This window comes from Mandrillus leucophaeus, unplaced genomic scaffold (assembly GCF_000951045.1).
Source record: "Mandrillus leucophaeus isolate KB7577 unplaced genomic scaffold, Mleu.le_1.0 Scaffold79, whole genome shotgun sequence".
NCBI classification, from domain to species: Eukaryota; Metazoa; Chordata; class Mammalia; order Primates; family Cercopithecidae; genus Mandrillus; species Mandrillus leucophaeus.
Genome location: NW_012108585.1, coordinates 88,580 through 106,077, shown reverse-complemented (window position 1 = coordinate 106,077; position 17,498 = coordinate 88,580). Strand labels below are relative to the sequence as shown.

Sequence of the window (17,498 nt, the reverse complement as noted above, 5' to 3'; positions counted from 1 at the left end):
TCGCCCTGCGCCACTCGCCACCCTCTCGGCTGCCCCAGAACCCTGGCTGCGGCGTCCACGGCGCCTCCCTCCGTCGCTCCCTTCTCCGGATGAGTCCGAAGGGATCTGGACGGGGGTGGACGGAGGGAACAGGGGAGTGCGGGAAGGGACTTCGGGCCGACCTCGCGGTTCACAGGGATCCAGCCTAATGGCTCCACAACCTGGGCAAAGGGCAACTGGTTCGCTCTCCAGCCTGCCCGGAGCACCGGTACAGGTGTGTGTGCGCCGTGTGTGTGTGTGTGTGTGTGTGTGTGTGTGTGTAAGGGGCAGCTGTGGGGTCGTGATTTGGCTTTGCTTTCATCTCATCCCCTGCGGTGTTTGAGTTGCAGACGGGTGGACAGAGGCCAAATCTGGCAGCTACCATTTGTTGGGCCAGTATGGCAGGAAAAAATTGATTTCTGCAGCATAAGCCCTCAGGCACTCTCTAGTTTGCCACAGGCTCCCCAGTTCCTGTCACACCTGACTTTTTCACATACTCGCTTTTGCAGGCATTTGAATTCATAACCTGTGCCCTCGCGGAGGAAGTGAGAACCTTGGGCAGGGGAGGGAACAGGAGCCCTTGGCTGCGATGCAAGGGACAGCAGAGGGCAGTGGTCGGGAGTCCTGGTGCCTCACAAGGGGTGGTGGCAGGATGGCCACAGGCTCCAGCCTGCTCCTGTGTGGACCTCACGCTCTTTGATGCTATTCATTAATCCTGGATCAAGTCCCTCTCCTGCATGGACTCTCTCCCGAAGAAGGGTAGTGGCTACCTCGAATTTCAGAGCTGCATCTCAAGTGGCAGGCCACAGCAGCGCCCACATGGCAGAGATACACCAAAGCTCAACTGTCTGGGGGCACAGTTGACCCAAGTCCCCAGTAGAGAGGCCCATGTGGAACCGAGGCCTCCCACCAACGGTCAACAGCAGCAGCTCGTTGCAAGGCGAAGACGCTGCCTAGAAGTGTATCCTCCCAGCTGGCCAAGGCTTCTAGTGGCAGCAGCCCTGGCTGAGATAGGGACTGCGGCTTCACCGAGGGCCTGAGCCAGAAATGCCCAGCCAAGTGGGTCCCGAATGCCTGACCCCAGTGGGAGGTGAGAAATGCATATGGTTGTTTTAAGTCATGAGTTTTGGGGTGAGTTTTTTACATAGCAGTAGGTAACTAATACCCATCCTTGGGTCCAGCTGCTCGCAGTTCCTTAGCCTGGCTGACAGCGGCTGGTGGCTGCTGGTGGAAGGTCTCGGCTCCTCCCATGTGGGCTCTGTTGGGTCGAGTGCGCCCCTGGACAGTCGAGCTTCAGCGTGCACTCTGGCCTGTGGGTGCTGTTGCGGCCACTTCCCAGAGCGCAAGAGTCACCCTCTTTGAGGGTCAGGCGTGGCCCCTGTTCAGAGGCGTTCCTCAGCCTCCCGGTTCCCTTCTGCCTGAGCCCCTGCCTCTCTCCCACAGCCTCACCTCCTTTGATCCCTCCAGAGCTCTCCCCTGACCCTGGGCTTACCCTCTCCTTGGCATGAGGAGGTGAAGACTGGCTGTCTCTGTCCCTGCCACCTCCGTGCTCGCATGCCCAGCTTCCTGGCAACCCAGCCCACACAGCTTCCCTGTGGGTTCTGCTGCCCAGTGAAGTAACAAGGGCTGATTGGATCTGACAGGGATGAGGAGCTTGTTAACCACCCATTGATGCAGTGGCCATGGGAGGATGTGTTTGCCAGAGAGGATGGGGAGAGATGAGAGCCAAGCCTGGCAGGTGGCACAGGGTTGAGGTGGGTCAGTGCCCTGGGCCCTAGCGACCTGCATTCCAGTGCCCTCTGCTTCCAGTCTGGCCACAGCAGGGCAGATTGCCTGTCAGGTCTGAGGAGCCTGCTGGCCTGTGACTGGGAAGTAACTAACTGGGGAGACAAGCACAAGTTGCCAGATGATGCCACAGAGAGGAGAGCTTGCTCCCTGCCAAGGCTGAGCCCTTGCAAGCCCGTGTTCCTCCACAGGGTCAGTGCCCAACCCATGGCTGTAACCAGAGTCTAGCGGAAACTTCTGGTGTAGTCACATTCTGAGGCTTTTTCTGCCCAAGCACATCTCACTTACACACAGAGGGTGGCTGTCACATCCACAAGGCCCTGGCCCCAAGGCCAGAACTCTGACGCCGCACCTCAGCATGCGGGACTCGAAGTGGGCAAATCCTCTCCCCAAGCAGGACTCAGTCCCCGTCTCACTAAGACCCCTGGCACAGGGAGCAAGCAAAGGTAGCCAGAGTGGGTCTTCAACAAGTGCAGTTGGAATTTGGGTCTGTCATTGAGAGGGGGGTCCCGGGGGAGCAGGACAGAGAGCAGCCATGACGGCGGGTGGGGCGTGGGGACCCGCCTTAGCCGGCCAGCTATCCGGAGACCTGGGCTCCCTGTCCAGCCTCAGCCTTTTCCTCTGGGTTAATTGTAATCGTTTTTTTCCTCTTGGTTCTTTAGGGTGTTTTACATAGACAATCAGACTGTCTGGAAATAATGACAGTTTTATTTCTCCAATCATGATTCTTTTTCTTTTTCTTGTCTTCCTTCGTTTGGTAACTAGAAGTGGTGGCAGCAGGCATCCTTGCTTCCTTTCTGGTTTTGACAGGAACCCTAACATTTCATTAGTATGACGGCAGCTTTTTTTTTTTTTTTTTTGAGAGACAGTTTCATTCTGTCGCCCGGGCTGGAGTGCAACTGCGTGATCTCAGCTCACTACAAACTCTGCCTCCCGGGTTCAAGCGATTCTCCTGCCTCAGCCTCCCCAGTAGCAGGATTACAGGCAGAAGCCACCATGCCTGGCTAATTTTTGTGTTTTTAGTAGAGACGGGATTTCACCACGTTGGCCAGGCTGGTCTCAGGCTCCTGACCTCAAGTGATCCACTCACCTCAGCCTCCCAAAGTGCTGGGATTACAGGTGTGGGCCACCATGCCTGGCCGGCTGATGACTTTTGATAGATACCATTTACTTAGGCTATGAGGGTTTCCTCTGTTCCAAGTTCTGTAGGTTTTTTTCAAATCAATAGTAAGGGTTGAATTTTATGGATTGCTTTTTCTTCATCTATTGAGATGATCATATTGTTTTTCTCCTTTGTTACTGTAACGCAGTATTATATTTTTCTAGTACTTAATCATCTTTTGATTCCTGGGGCAAACCCTACTTGGTTATGGCATATCTTTTTTTGTCATTCAATACTGGGTTTGGTAGGCTAATATTGTGTTTAGAATTTCTGAATTTATGCCCATAGCAAGATTGGTTGGTAGTCTTGTCTCATGTCGTCCTTGTCTGCTTTAGTTTTTGTTTTTAAGATTACACTAGGCTCATGAAAAGGAGTTTGCAGATGTTCTTTCTCTTTCTCTTTTCTGAAAGAGTTAATAGGCTATTGGGATTATCTGTTCCTTGAAGTGTAGTAGATTTTGTAAATCGTCTGGCCTGGTGTTGTGTGATTTTTCTTGGGGGTGGGGGTGGGCAGTGGTGAATACTTTCCTTCTTTTTTATTTTTTTTTGAGACAGAGTCTCACTCTGTCGCCCAGGCTGGAGTGACGTTAATTTTTTGTATTTTTGGTAGAGACGAGGGTTCACGATGTTGCTCAGACTGGTCTCGAACCCCTGAACTCAAGTGATCTGCCCACCTCCACCTCCCAAAGTGCTGGGATTACAGGCTTGAACCACCATACCTGGCCCTCTCTCTTTTTTTTTTGAAAAAGGGTCTCGCTGTGTTGCCCAGGTTGGAGTTCAGTGGTGCAGTCCTGGTTCACTGCAGCCTCAACCTCCTGGGCTCAAGTGATCTTCCCACTTCAGCCTTCGAGTAGGTGGGACTACAGTTGCATACCACCATGCCTGGCTTATTTTTAAAATCTGTGTATAGAGGGGGGTCTCACTATGTTGCCCAGGCTGGTCTTGAACTCCTGGCTTCAAGTGATCCTCCTGCCTTGGCCTCCCGAACTGCTGAGATTCCTGGCCCTAAGGCTTGTAATTACCTATTCCACTTTAATTTAATGGTTATACATCCCAAATTTTCTGTTTGTTCTTGAGCAAGATTTGGTAAGATATTTTTCTAGGACAGCGTTCATCTTGTAGAGGGTTTCAAAATTCTTGCCATAGGTTTATAGTTGATTTGAAGTATTTTATTTTGAAAATCTCTGCAGCATTCATAGTTATGTTCTCCTTGTTGGTCCTCAGGTTATTTATTTGTGCCGTCTCTCTTTTTCGTGATCAGTCTTATCAGAGGTTTGTCAACTTTATTAGTCATTTCTCAGAACTAACTTTTGGTTTTGTTCATATTTTCTACTGTATATCTATTTTCTATTTTATTACTTCTGCGTTTGCCTTTATTATGTCTTTCCTTTGGGCTTATTCTGTTCTTCTTTTTGAACCTCTTAAGTGAAGTCGTCCCGTTAGCCATAGAAGGATGACTGGCCTGTGACTCAGCCTGCAGGCCTGGCACTGCGGGCTCTGTGACTCCCTGGCCTTCCATTCCCTCTGAGGGCTCAGGGAGGGAGGTTGGTGCCTAGCCCGGATGTCTCAGAAGGAAAGGGGATTCGGGTTTCTTGAGGAAAGGAGGGCAAGGCGGGTCTGTCTAGGCAGTTGGAAACGTGGGAGTCACAGCCAGGTCGTCTTCCCAGCGGCCGGTTCCCACAGTTTTCCCAGAGCCAGGCTTGAGATCACTTAATCCTTAGGGTCATGGGAGCAGGAAGTGCTGAGGTGCTAGGGGCCGGCTGGTGGGTTAGGCGGCCTGGTTCCCCAGGGAGGGAACCCATGCAGACCTGCAGGGGCACGGGAGGGAGGGCGCAGGGGAGGAGAGCGCTCCCATCCACCCACCCGCTGAGCTCCAGCTCCCTCTCCTCCAGCCCCTCCGGAAGGGAATTCTGGCAGAACCACTTCTGGACCTGTCCCCTCTGCACCCCTCATTCCTGTGCCCTCATTTAACCTCCCTGACTCTGACCTGGGCGTGGGTCTATCTTGGGGCCTGGCTGCTGTCCTGGGAAGGGAAGGGGAGCAGATCCGAACTCAGCCCGTGGCTCCAGGCCACCTGGCTCCGGCTGGGCCTCATGTTCTCCTGGAAGGAGCCTCCCCTGCCCTCCACAGGGTCTGCGTTAGCTCCAAAGGCTCTGCCCTGGACGGAGCGTCCTTCCTGCCTGGGCATCTTCAGACCTTCATCTGTGGCCCTGGTGGCCATGTGGCTCACCCTGAGGAAGGTGAGTGAGGGGACCCGGTGCACAGGGTAGTTGACAGGTTGCTGAGTAGTGAGGAGTCCTGGCAGGAAGCAGCCCTGAGTCCCTGAAGGGCAGAGCTCAGGAGCCAAAGCCAGCACCCCCAGAGCTGCTGTCCACTGAGAGCAGTGGCACTAGGAGGGCCACACCTCCAGCCTGCTGCTCCCTGCTCTAAGCCACCTCCCGTCAAAATGCCTTCCTTGCAGGTATCTCCGTGAGGACACCATGGGGCGGTTGGCAAGTTCATTTCAGCCTGGAGTCAGCACATGTGATTGACGGTGACTCCCAGAAAGCAATGATCAATTGGCCACATCTATTGGAGCTGGGGTGGGAGGAGGCGTGCCAAGGGCCACAGCCATGTAGCGTCAACCCCTTGAAGGAGAAATCAATCTCTCTTCAGTTCTGTGGGGTTCATGGTGAGATGTGAAAGGCTGTTACCCCCGGACTCCCTGGGACTGCTGGGCAATAGGCCATGGAGTCCATTCCATTATTTAAAAATGGCAAGCCTAGGCCAAGGTGGGTGGATACCTTGAGGCCAGGAGTTCGAGACCAGCCTGGGCAACATAGTGAGACTCCGTCTCTAGCAAAACATACAAAAATTAGCCAGGCATAGTGGTGCATGCCTGTAGTCTCAGTTTACTCAGGAGGCAGAGGTGACAGGATCCCTTGAGCCCAGGAGTTCAAGACTAACCTGGGCAATAGAGAGAGATCTCCCATCTTTATTTCTTTATTTTATTATTTTGAGACAGAGTCTCGCTCTGTTGCCCAGGCTGGAGTGCAGTGGCATGATTTCAGTTCACTGCAACCTTCGCCTCCCGGATTCAAGCGATTCTCGTGCCTCAGCCTCCTGAGTAGCTGTGATTATAGGCTCACGCCACCATGCCTGGATAATTTTTGTATTTTTAGTAGAGACAGGGTTTTACTGTGTTGGCTAGGCTGGAGAGAGACCCCCATCTCTACAAAAATAATAATAATAGTAACGTAAAAATCAGCAGGGCATGGTGGCACGCACCTGTAGTCTAGGCTACTTGGGAGGCTGAGGCGGGCAGGGTCCTTTCAGCCCAGGAGTTGCAGGCTGCAGTGAACTGTGATCGTACCAGTGCACTCCAGCCTGGACGACAGACCAAGGCCCCTTCTTTGAAACATAAATACAGGAAAAATTTAAAAATGGGAAACCTGAGCCCTCTTGGTTTGAGGCAACAGAGGAGGAGGTGGACAGCAGGCTGCCTTGACCCGGAGTGTGCTGCTCCCCATCCATACACAGGGTCCCACAAGCATGTGCTCGCTCTGGGCAGCAGCTGCCTCGGCTCAGGGTAGCTTGACTTCACTGTTGCTGGTGTGTGCTTTCTGTGGTCTACTTTGGTGGCCTGGTCTTCCTGCGGTGACGGCTGCCCACATGGCCTTAGCTCTGTCCCACCCCTGGCCTCATCCTTGCCCGGCTGGAACACCTGACTGCCCACTCTCAAGCACTTCTTCTCCTGGCCTGTGACTATGGTGACCGTCTGCCCTGGATTTGCTAGAAGACCAATTTTGCTTTCCTCAGTAAAGATGTTTTGAAATTCATGTTTACACTTTCATAAGATTTTTTCATGTAAGTAAATGCATATATCAGGAAACCATTTTTTGACAAATTGTCTTGGTTTCTGCCTCATAAGTATGTGGTCATTTGACCTGAAGTGACGGTCTCTGAACTGTTCACCTGCCCTCAGACCGGACCTTGACCTTGTTGAATTCTCCTCCTTGGAGAGGCCTTCCTTGAATATTCACCCTAAAACAGGCTCTCCTCATCACTCCAGTTGGGTCACCATCCTCTATGTGAAGGCAGCTGCTCCATTTCTTGTTGATGGCACCGCCCAGTGTGAACCTTCCCTGTCCCCTTCACTGCATAGCCCCCAGCACCTAGAACAGTGCTCAACAGGTGGTCACAAACTTATCGTTCAGTTCATCCTGATTTCCAGCACGAGCTCTGGGCCACTGCTCTCAGCCAGAAACCAGTACGTCCCGGGACCCCTTACTAGGAGCATTCTAAGTCAATGACTGATGAGTCTGACATTCTCCCATCTGCAAAGGGTCATTATGGAGGGAGATGCACGGACCGTAGCTCTCCATCCCTACGGCAGATGGGCACAGAGGGGCCTGGACCACCAGACGGGCTCTGTCAGAACAGGATGGTCTTCCTCTCACTGGAGGGACAAGTATTCATCCTAGATGAGCCGAGGGAACTGAGATTTGGAGAATGGTGCCATAGGCCTGCATCCGGCACAGAGAGCAGCAGGGCCGTCTTGGCCCTTGGCTCTCTCCCAGGCCCGGGCTGAGCTGGTTCCCCGCAGAGTGCTCTCAAGGGGTCAGTCCTCAGCTTCCCAGGTCAGAGATTTCCCAGGATGGGACAGGTCATAGCTGGCTTCCAGCTTACTCTGGAATTTCCCATTTCCTGGGAAGAGGGTGAGGTCAAGCTTCCTTTCCCTTTAGCTGGGAATGACAGGAGCCAGCCTGGGGAAGGTCCTGAAGCTGTTGGGATTTCCAGGTGTTCAGAATTCTGGTCACCAGGAGAGCTGGGTGCCCTCGGGTGTCCTGGGGCAGCCAATTGCTCTCCTCTGATGACTCAGCGTTGCTGGAAGGCGCTCTCCTCTCTCCCCGACCAGGAGAACCACCCATCTCAAGCCCCATGGAGCTGAGCTGAGCGTTGCACCTGGCTGTGAACACCTGGCTGGGCCCCTGCACCTCTCCAGTCCTCATTCCAGCCTTCCCTGCTTCCTCACAGCCACTTGGTTACTGTCACATCCATATCCTTCCCAGAACCGTGGCATCCCTTCTGGCTCCCAGTAGGGGACCTGGCACACTGTGGGGCTCAGCATATGTTTGCTGAATTGCTCTCTGCGGCTTTGTGCACTGTCCCCAACCATCTTCCTCCAGTCCTTTCATGGGCCCCATTGCTCCTGCATTTCAGGAAGACTGGACCCCGGGGCTGGACAAACCACACCCTGCCACTGAAGTCAGGCTTTGGGAGCTGATGTCTGGCATGGCCAGTGGGATGGCCTCCCCCACACCCTGATAAACCCTCACTCTTCACTGCAGAAAGCCAAGCAGGCCAGAGGTGGTCCTCCTCTCCCCCCCGGAGGTGTACTGACTGCCGTGGGGTCTCCTCCCTCCAAAGCTGCCTTTGGTCTCCACTGTAGCCTGCTTTCTGGACCGGCTGGAAGCTGTGTGTGTGTGTGGTCGGGGAGGTGGAGTGAGGGGTGTATGCATGTGTTAGCGGGGTCAGGCCCACATACACGGTGGTCAGTTTCCTAGCCCTGTCCCCAGCTCTGCCAGTGCCCACCCATGGGAAGACTTACCTTATCTTCCCACACCCAAGTCTCCTTTATGGAAGACGGGGGTTCCTAACCATGGGACATGAGTGCATTGTCCTGGGGTAAAGGAATAGTACCGCTATGGCCAGGGGAGAGCAGCCTGAGAGGCTGAGGGCATCCGTGTCCTTCTCAAATCCTCACCGAAGAGATGCTCTAAGGCGGGCCCTCCCTGCTGGGAGAGCCAAAGAAGCTGCACCGACACAGTTTGCTCAAGTGACATCTTTCAATATAATCTCTAAAACTCTATGAATTGAACAGATAAAATACCTCTGGGCTATTTTGTTACAAAATATTTGCCATTTGGATTAGTTGCTGGGTGGAGCCACCCTGCCTTTCCCTAGAGAGGTTTCTCTCTTATGGGCGACGGGTGTGTGGGGAGAGGGTGCAGCAGGAGGGACGTACAGCAGACACAGGGACGGACAGACAGATGGTCATCAGGGAAGCCTAGTGGGTACAGAGACTCCTGGCGGGCCGTGGGGACCGGTGGCGCAGGGGCCCGAAGACGCAGGGCTGATCAGTGTGTGCTGGATCGAGACACCCGTGGAGACAGGCAGGCAGGCTTCCAGGACAAGCTGTCAGCAGGGCTTGCTAGAGACCTGGGGGTGGGATTTCCCCAAAAGTGGGTGGAAAACTAGTTTCATCTCCCATTCCAGACTCTGGAGTTGGGGCCAAATGGATCAAATCAGGAGAGGGACCCAGATTTCCCAAAGGTCTGCAGTGGATAGAGTGGCGCCATCTTTGGGTGATTGAGTCTGGGGCTCAGTCAGCACTCTACTGTCCCCGCAACCTTGGGAGAGCAGGAAGGCCTAAGAGCACCCCCACTGGTCCTCTGGGGGGCTGGAGGCCCTGCTCTGTCTGCTGCCCTCGGGAGGGAGCAGGAGGCTTTTCCCAGGTCCCCGAGGTCTAGGCTCTGGGGACAGCGACGGGGACGGAGAGGAGGCCCAACCTTGGCCTGGGGACTGAGCAGGGAAGGGTTACAGATGTTGGGCACTTGCTTCCCCTGACAGTGAGGAGGGCAGCTGTGTCCTGCCCCAGGCCCTCAGGGGTTGAATGCCCCTCCCAGCTCTGGACTGGCTCCATGGGAAGCTGACCCCAGGCCGGGCTGCTTCCTGCAGACTCCCTGTGCTGCCAGTGGGGCCCAGGGCAGCCACTGCACCGACCCAAGGGGTGGGCCTCTGCCCTGGGGCAGGGGCCCTGAGGTGCCTGAGAGTCCAGGTTCTCAGATGGAGGCCCACATGCGCGCCAGCCCTGACTTTTGCTGGTTCCAATTTGGAAGATCTGGGCTTCAGCTGAGGTGGCAGGGAGGGCCTGGGGTTACTGTGCCCCTCAACAGGGGAGAGGGTACTTTGTAAGCTTGAAGAGCTATGTGAGCAGGGGACAGGGCCCTGCCTGTCGTGCTAGGGCTGTCTGGGACAGTGTTCCTGACCCCCACCCCCTAAGTATATTTAGCTCATAGTTCCTATTCCCCCATACCTAGCACTCCTGCCTCTTAGTCATCGTTTTCATTCTATTTTCAGTTTCCCTCATTTTAAGATTCCTCCACTCCCATCCCCAGGACTCCTCCCAAGTCCCTGACACCTCCTGTCCAGGCCTTCACTTTAAGGGCGATCCCTGCCTTGGCTAAGGGCATCAGAGGTGTCTGAATTTGTGTACCCCATCTGTTGTCTGCTCTACTCTGAAATGCAATGGCTGGAGCATCTCTGTTACCGAAAACAGAGGAGGGCCACGGCAGCAAGGACACGGAGGGGCAGACGGGCTGGCAGCCACAGGGGAGAGGGCAAATTGGCTGCAAGTTACGGAAACTGGGCCGACAAAGACAGGGCCAGAAATAGACTCACTGGGTGATATCACAGTGACGTCTGAGTGACCACACACACACACACGAAATGAAACTAGGTCATCTGGAACCTCTGAGAGCCGGGAATGATCCTTGCTTCCTACCTGGCCTAGCTACTGCAGGTGGGGCAGGGCAGGGCAAGGGTGGGGAGATTCAAGTCCATGTCACACTTGACTCATGTTCACTTCCTCTCCCAGGAGGCCTTAACCACAGGCTCCAAGTGTGGGGGGACCTGCACACAGGACAGCAATGAGCTGCTGGCACAGAACTGGAGCCTGGCCAGGCTTGGGACAGACACGTCCTGATAGGGCCTGACTGGGCAGGCCATGGTACGCCTCCTGTTGTCTCTGGGGTGGCTGCCTCTCATCTTCCCCAGGCTTGAGCTCGTGGGGCCACCTAAGGCTGGCTATCCCATCTTGCTGGGCCCTGGGAGGTCAGTGAGCCGCGCTTGGGCCTCCTTTGCAATTTTGAGGGTCCAGGGACTCTTGGGCACCCCTGCTGGAAGGGGAGGTCTAGAACCTTCTAGGAGGGGGAAATATTTAAAGGCTGAGGGGTGCAGGGGAAATGCGTATGTCTCTGGAGTCCATTTTTCTTGCTTACCTCTGCACCCAAGTCCCTCCTGGAGGCCACAGACTCACACAAGAGGGAGCCCTGCCTCGCGCCGAGCCCCATCTCTGCTGGGCAGATCACTGCCCCATCTCCACTTCTGCTTGCACAACGGAAGGAATGGCCTGGTTCTCATGCATGTTTATGTGCACATGCCTGTGTGCACACGGCACTGGCTGGGTATTAGCTGGGGCTGGGGAACTAAGAAACTCTTTAAAAAGGTGCATTTTGCAGATCCATGACCTCACAATCCTATGACCCTGCTGAACTGACCCGCAGAGAGCTAAAGTGCTCCTCTTCCTGCCTCCCTTTCTCCAAGCTTTTCTGGAGTCCGGGCAGCTCCTGAGGAAGCAGAGGCCCCGGGAGGAGGGGAAGGACATGGTCAGGACAGCCAACGTCCCTGGGGACCAAGGAGTAGCCTCCTGAGAGCGCCAGGCTTGGGGGTGGGGGCAGCAGAAAAAGCCCCCCCCCTTCTCCCACCTGTCCCTCCAGGGAGCGGGACCAACCCTCCTCCCCTCAGCACAGCCACGGAGGCACTAGTTCTGGGCTGCGAGCCAGCCGCCTTCAGTCTAGTGCTCCACTGCCGGCCGGCCCAGCCTCATGCTGCTGCCCCATGGCCCGAGGCCCCCGGGCACTAACAGACTCAAAGCCTGCAAGCTAGTTAGAGCCTCAGCTCCAGTTTCTTCAGTCCATGGTCCGGGGGGAACGTGGTGGCCAGGGGAAGAGGAGGCCTCGCCGGGGCTGGCTGCGTAGGGCCCCGGGAGAGTGAGGTGTGTCTTCAGAACTGGAGTCGGGGTGCAGCTGAGAAAGGGAAGGATGTTGGATGAGGCAAACCCAGGTGCCAGGATTGGGATTCTCTTCCCAAAATGATGGTGATCAGTGACCAGGAACGCATCGTGCCAGGGTGTGGGGAGCAGTGGAGGGGCAGCCCAGGCCCCCCAGTGGCCAGCCCTCCCGGGGCAGCAGGGGAGTGGGGCAGAGTCTACACCAGGCTCCTTGAGCCACTGGAGTAGCGGCGCCGGTGCAGCAGGGAGCCTGGTGGACAGAACTGGTGAGGGTGGTTGTAGGGGGGCGGGGGCGGGGGCAGCGGCGGCTGGTGGATGACCTTGACCGGAGAGCCGGGGCCGCCCAGGGGTGTGGAGCCGCAGGAGTCAGAGGAGGACGAGGTGTAGCAGGAGAGAGCCTGGCTCAGCAGGGGCTCCATGCGGGCCAGGCAGGGCTTGTCCAGGACAATGACCTTGACAATTTGCTGGCACTGCACCAGGGTGCCCGGGGGTGTGGGTGGCGGCGGCGGCAGCGGCGGGGGCTGCTGTCTCAGGGGGCTAGGCGGCAGGTCTGGCGGCAGCACCGGCACTCCCCTCTCGGCCCCCAGCCCGGAGTTGTGCTGGGACGTTTGAAGCCTGTTGTGAATTGACACCTAGTTTAGAAACAGCCAGAGAAGCATGAAATGTTACAAGACTAATTCCCAGCTGCGAGGACAGGCTGCCCTGAGCTTCCCCTGGCCTCCCTCCCACTCTCAGCCCTCACTCTGACCCTCTCTCCATCTCTCTACCCGCAAGAAGACTGGGTTCTGACTCTGGCTTTTGCCCAGGAGGGAGAGAGGAGTCGAGAGGCTGGCATGTCCTGCCACTGACTGTGAGCGGCGTCGCTCTGTGGCCTCAGTCTCTCCATCTGTAAGATGGGCTCTGCATTCCTCTGCCGCCTGACTTCACGGAGCTGTTGGGTGTCCCTAGGCCATGGGAAAACTCCTCCTCACCTCCTTTTCCACCACTCTCTGAGCTTGAAAGCAGGGGCCATAGTCTTTGCCCCTCCCCACCTCCTAGGAGTGTGTTGAGGCAAAGGAGGGCAGACCCAGGGACAGGGCCAAGCATTTTTGAGCCTTTCATATCTCTGTTCCCTCCAGCCTTGTTATAGAGGAAGAATCACTGGTACCGTTGACATCATAGAGGCTTAAACCCCAGAATGCCAAAGGGTGATCTGGACCTACCTGTCCTCCCAGACTCCCCAAGGCCGTGACCCTGCATTCGAGAGCAGCCCAAACAGCCGAGGCAGAGTCAGCTCTCCAGCTGTCATTCTGGCCCAAGCTGGGTCCTGGTTAACTTGCCTGGCTGCAGGAGGGGATCCCCAGAGAGGGCTCCAACCTTGATCCCCAAGGTGGGGCATGAGCCTCCGCCCTCAGACATGGAGGTCACTGTGAACTAGCCTGGCCTCTCCTTGCTAGCAGCGGGAGGTGGAGGAGATGGGTGGAAGGGAGGCTAGAGGATTCTGGAAGGAGAAGGATTTAACTCCTCACACCGTTCCACCCCCAAGCTCCCCTGCCCATGGCTATGACACCCCACAATCCCCTCCAAACACCTGGGGCCTCTGGGGGAGGCTGAAACCCTCCTCCTCTCTGAGGATCTTCCTATTGGGCTGCCATCTGTCCTCGGGCAGCACCACCTGGGGCCGGTGCTCAGAGCACCGAGGGGGAAACGGAAGCTGCAGGGGAGGTACCTCATCCCAGGCCTAGACCCAGCTGGCCCAGCCCAAAACGACCCCGGAACCCTAAACCAGCATTTCGTCATCCTGTTTTGGCTGCAGGTGCAGTTCAGGGACACCCTTTCCCGGACCTGTGTACTCCCAGTGGGGCAACTTCCCTCCTGAGGCTCCCCAGGCCTTTGTCTGCCCCCTCAATATTCATGAGCCCAACTGCCACACTCGGCGTGTCGCAGGCTTTATTCTTCCTTCTCAGCCTCCAACCTCAGCACATTTTCCAGGCCTGAGGTCCTCCCCCGAAACAAACCAAGGTTCCCTGAGCCCCTCACTGTCCTTCCAAGACACGGCAGGTACAAAGCATGGCTGGGGCCCACCTGCCTCTGGGGATCCCTCCAGGGTCCTCACTCAGGCAGAAGCCGCTGGAGGGCACGCGCTCCTCCCCCTCCTGCTTGTGTTCTGAATTCCTCCCCAGGAGACACGGGGCTTGAGACAGCCAGGACAGGCTTGTGCTCATCTGCCTCCCTCCACCTGGACGTGGCAGCAGCCCTCCCCAGGCGAATGTCTGGCTGTCCCAGTCCAGATCCCCTGAGCAGTCCTTCTTCTCCCTGAGGCTCCCCACGCAGCGCCCGCTGTGGGCCACAGCCTGCGCCTCCCGTTTACCTCCCCTCTCTGGTCCCTCCACTGCACCCCCGGCCCCATCCCAGTCTGGATCCTTTCTCTTTAGTGGTCAGTGAGTGTAAAGCAGGAAGTGACAGCAAAATGTCCTCTCCTCTGACCCCCTTCTCACCTCCCTGCTCATGAAAGAAAGAATGAGGGGAAGGGGGAGACAGAGGATGGAACATGGGCAGCAGGTCAGAACAGCTCAGAGAAGATGGAGAAGCACCTGCCAGAGGGGCTTGGCCAGCAACGGCAGAGAGAGGGCAGAGGAGAGAGAGCTTGGGGTCCAGCTGAGGCCATGGGAGGCGAGGCTGCCCTCTGCGCAGGAGAGCAGAGGCTGGCGGGGCCCTGGAGCTAGCTTAGGGTGGCAGCCTTGCAGATAGCCATATGCCATTAGGCAGGGCAGAAGGGAGGAGAGCGTGGGGTTGCTTGTCCTCCCTGGGTAGCTCAGGCTAGGGCAGGGCAGGGCTGGCAGAACAGAACAGAGGGCTGGGCACAGGTGTGCTTATCTGCAAGGCTCAAGAACGGGCAGCTGCGGAGGATGGGGAGTGGAGGGGGGCGGGGAATAGAATACCCACCCTGGGGGCTTGTCAGCTGCTGGGGCAGGAAGCTCCTCCTTGTAAAGGTGCCTCCTCCAGACACGGGTGTGTGGGGGGTGGAGGGCCGTGGGAGAGAGAGAAGACACTGAGCTCCCCTGGGGTGTCCTGCTTCTTCCCAGGGCTTAGTCAGACTGGTGGGTAGGGCACCTTAATAAGACACCTAATGGGGCTCCCTCCGGCTCGAAGTAGGGGCTGGGAAGGGAGGTGTCTATATGAGCAGCTGGTGGCTCCGGGAGGCCTGGCAGGAAAGGAGTGGAGCTGGGACTCACTGGGGTGCAAGAGGACCCAGTGGGAGAGGGCTGGGGCTCACGAGGCTTGTAGGGGCATCTGCACGCTCCTCCCATAGGTGGCACTGTGGGGGTTTGGCAGGGACCAGCTGCTGCTGGGTCTTCTGCAGTCCCTCGCTATGTGACGTGGAGATGGGCAGCCTCCCCTCCACCACAGACAGTCCTCAGGTTTATCGCTCTTACCCCAGGAAAGCCCCCAAGACAGCCCCACCCTGCTCTGTCTCATTTTGTTTTGCACACATCCCCACGCCATGGCCAGCTTTCCAGATGGACCAGCTGTTCCAGGGAGGAGTCCCCCTCCCTCTGGCCCCCAAGTCTCAGTTCTCCAACCTGGTCCCAGGTGTCCAAGAGGACAGGGTCTGCCCCAGAAGTGATCGTTCGGGGCCTGGCCTGAGGGGTGACTCTCCGGGGGAGCCCAGGCTCCCCGCTATGGAGGGTGGGAGGACTTGGGGAAGGGGATGTGAGGTTCTCTGATACAGCAAGTACTGGGGGAGCAGTGAGCAGTGAGCATTTCCTGGGGAGGTGGATTTGGGGGCACACAGGAAGGATGGCCCTAGGGTGTCATGAGCTCCGTCTCCACTGTGTTAGTCTGGGAGCTCAGCCTCGGAGGGCAGCAGGCTGGGGAAAGGGGAGAAAGAGCTCGCGGCTTAATTAGGTGCTGGAACAGTGGCATTACCCATGCTAGCAGTAACTTTTAATTGTATCTCTTGAAATTGGTAAAATGGTGAGTCGGGCTGGGGAGGCATTGATTAATACCTGAGAAGAGAAACAACAGAGACGGTGAGAAGAAGGACAAGGGGGCAGGGAGTCACTCACCTGGGCAACCAGGGCTCCACTTACCTCCACCGTGCTCTCCGCCGGCTTCTCCCTGAGCGCGGCCTCCCTTTTGGCTTTGAATGCAAAGAGCACAGGGCTCATTCTCTACTGGCTGAGAATGAGCTACCTGCCCCTCCCCTGTGCCCCTCAAGCATCTCTGCAGCTAAGACTCGGGGTCACGCTGCTCCTCACTGGGGCAGAGATTGGGAGTCCCACTGTGCCACTTAGGAGCTGTGTGACCTGGGCGAGATGCTACATCTCTCTGGGCTGCCACAGACTAGAAGATCTCTGGCGCTCTTTCTCATGTTGGCATTGTGGAATCTGATTGACCCACAGTCAAAGCCTCCCCAGTACGAACTGTGAAAGCTGGCTTGGAGGAGGCCTGGGTTGTGGGCGCCACGTTCATCAGCCTCCGTGGATCACAGGCTCCTTGAGTGTGAGCCACACTTCTTTGCTCCCAGCCCTGCAGACTGGCTGAGGGGGGAGGACCAAATGGGCTGAGGCCTGCACAGCACTCACCGCAGTGCCTGGCACAGTAAAAGCCGATAATGGCTCTGTAATTACTCTGAGGGCCTTCTGGCTGGCCTGGCACAGCAGCAGGGACCCTGTGGACCTCCATGGATAGCTCATTGGCTCTTTCTGGCTGAGTCACTCCCGGCTTCCACCCCTACCCCCACAGGAGCCCCTCTCATTTCCCAACCCCTGGGGGTGCCAGTTTCCCCCTGCTGTGCTCAGTCCTCTGCTTCCTGCAGCAGTAGAGGGAGCTGCACCATTGTCTGGGAATGAGACAGACCCAGCTGTGGAAGCGACTAAGGGACACGTCCCTGGGGACAGGCATCTGGCAGGGAATAATACGCAGCTAAGGGCTAGCTCTGGGGTTTCACAGCTGAGAAAACAAGCAGCGACCCGTGCCCTATGACCTTATGGAAATGAAGAGGCCAACTGAAATCAGGCAGCGTGGAGAATTACGGACGCACGATGGCAGGTCAAACCCATATAGGGAAGATTGCATCACAGTGAGAACCTCTACAGAGCAAAAAGAGCCCCATGTCCTGCTCGGAAAGCGAATCTCATGTCCTCGCTGCCGTAACCAGTCCCCGTGCTGCTGCCTGTTCCAAGTCAGGAGTCAGGGCCAACTGTGGCGGGTCATGGACCGCGTGGAGCCCACTCGAGTTTCTCGCTATGATCCTGGCTTTCCAGTGCTCTGCACAGGGCAGCAGCCATTCGAGAAGTGTTTGTTGAGTGTGAGAGTAAGTGACTGAGTTAACTAATTGGTGGACAGTCGTGGATGGCTTGCTGGGATGTCACTGGAATGAGACTGAATTCTCATGCATCTCTCCTCGTTCTCTTTATTTGGGGCTGGTGGAGGGGAGGTGGTGGAAACTTTTCCTGATCCCCTGCAGGTGGGGGTAAGGTTGGGGTAGGAGGTGGAAGGTAGGGGCCCTTGGGGGCAGAGGACGCAGGTCTAGGGAACCTGGCTGAAGGAGGTGCCACCCTGGAGCCAACTTGACTTGGCTGGAGTGAGCAATTCAACTGGAGAAACCATTAGAGAAGTGGAGTTTGAGGGTCTCTCTGGATTTGGGGTGGGCTGACCTGAGCCAGGGATTAGGGAGTGCTTTTGCCTCATTAGTGAAGGGACTGTACAGAGAAGA

General features: G+C 56.5%; 1 protein-coding gene across 1 annotated transcript in view; it reads right to left on the bottom strand.

Annotated features, from left to right (window-relative positions):
- Nucleotides 1-15,702: 15,702 nt before the first annotated feature.
- IQSEC3 (IQ motif and Sec7 domain 3) overlaps nt 15,703-17,498 on the bottom strand; it is a 46,531-nt gene continuing 44,735 nt past the window's right edge. Inside the window, exons 11-12 of the mRNA XM_011967129.1 lie at nt 15,871-15,920; nt 15,703-15,786 (exon numbers count right to left, since the gene is read on the bottom strand). Coding sequence (XP_011822519.1) covers nt 15,712-15,786; nt 15,871-15,920 — 125 coding nt within the window. The 3' untranslated portion in view covers nt 15,703-15,711. The remainder of the gene's footprint in view (nt 15,787-15,870; nt 15,921-17,498) is intronic.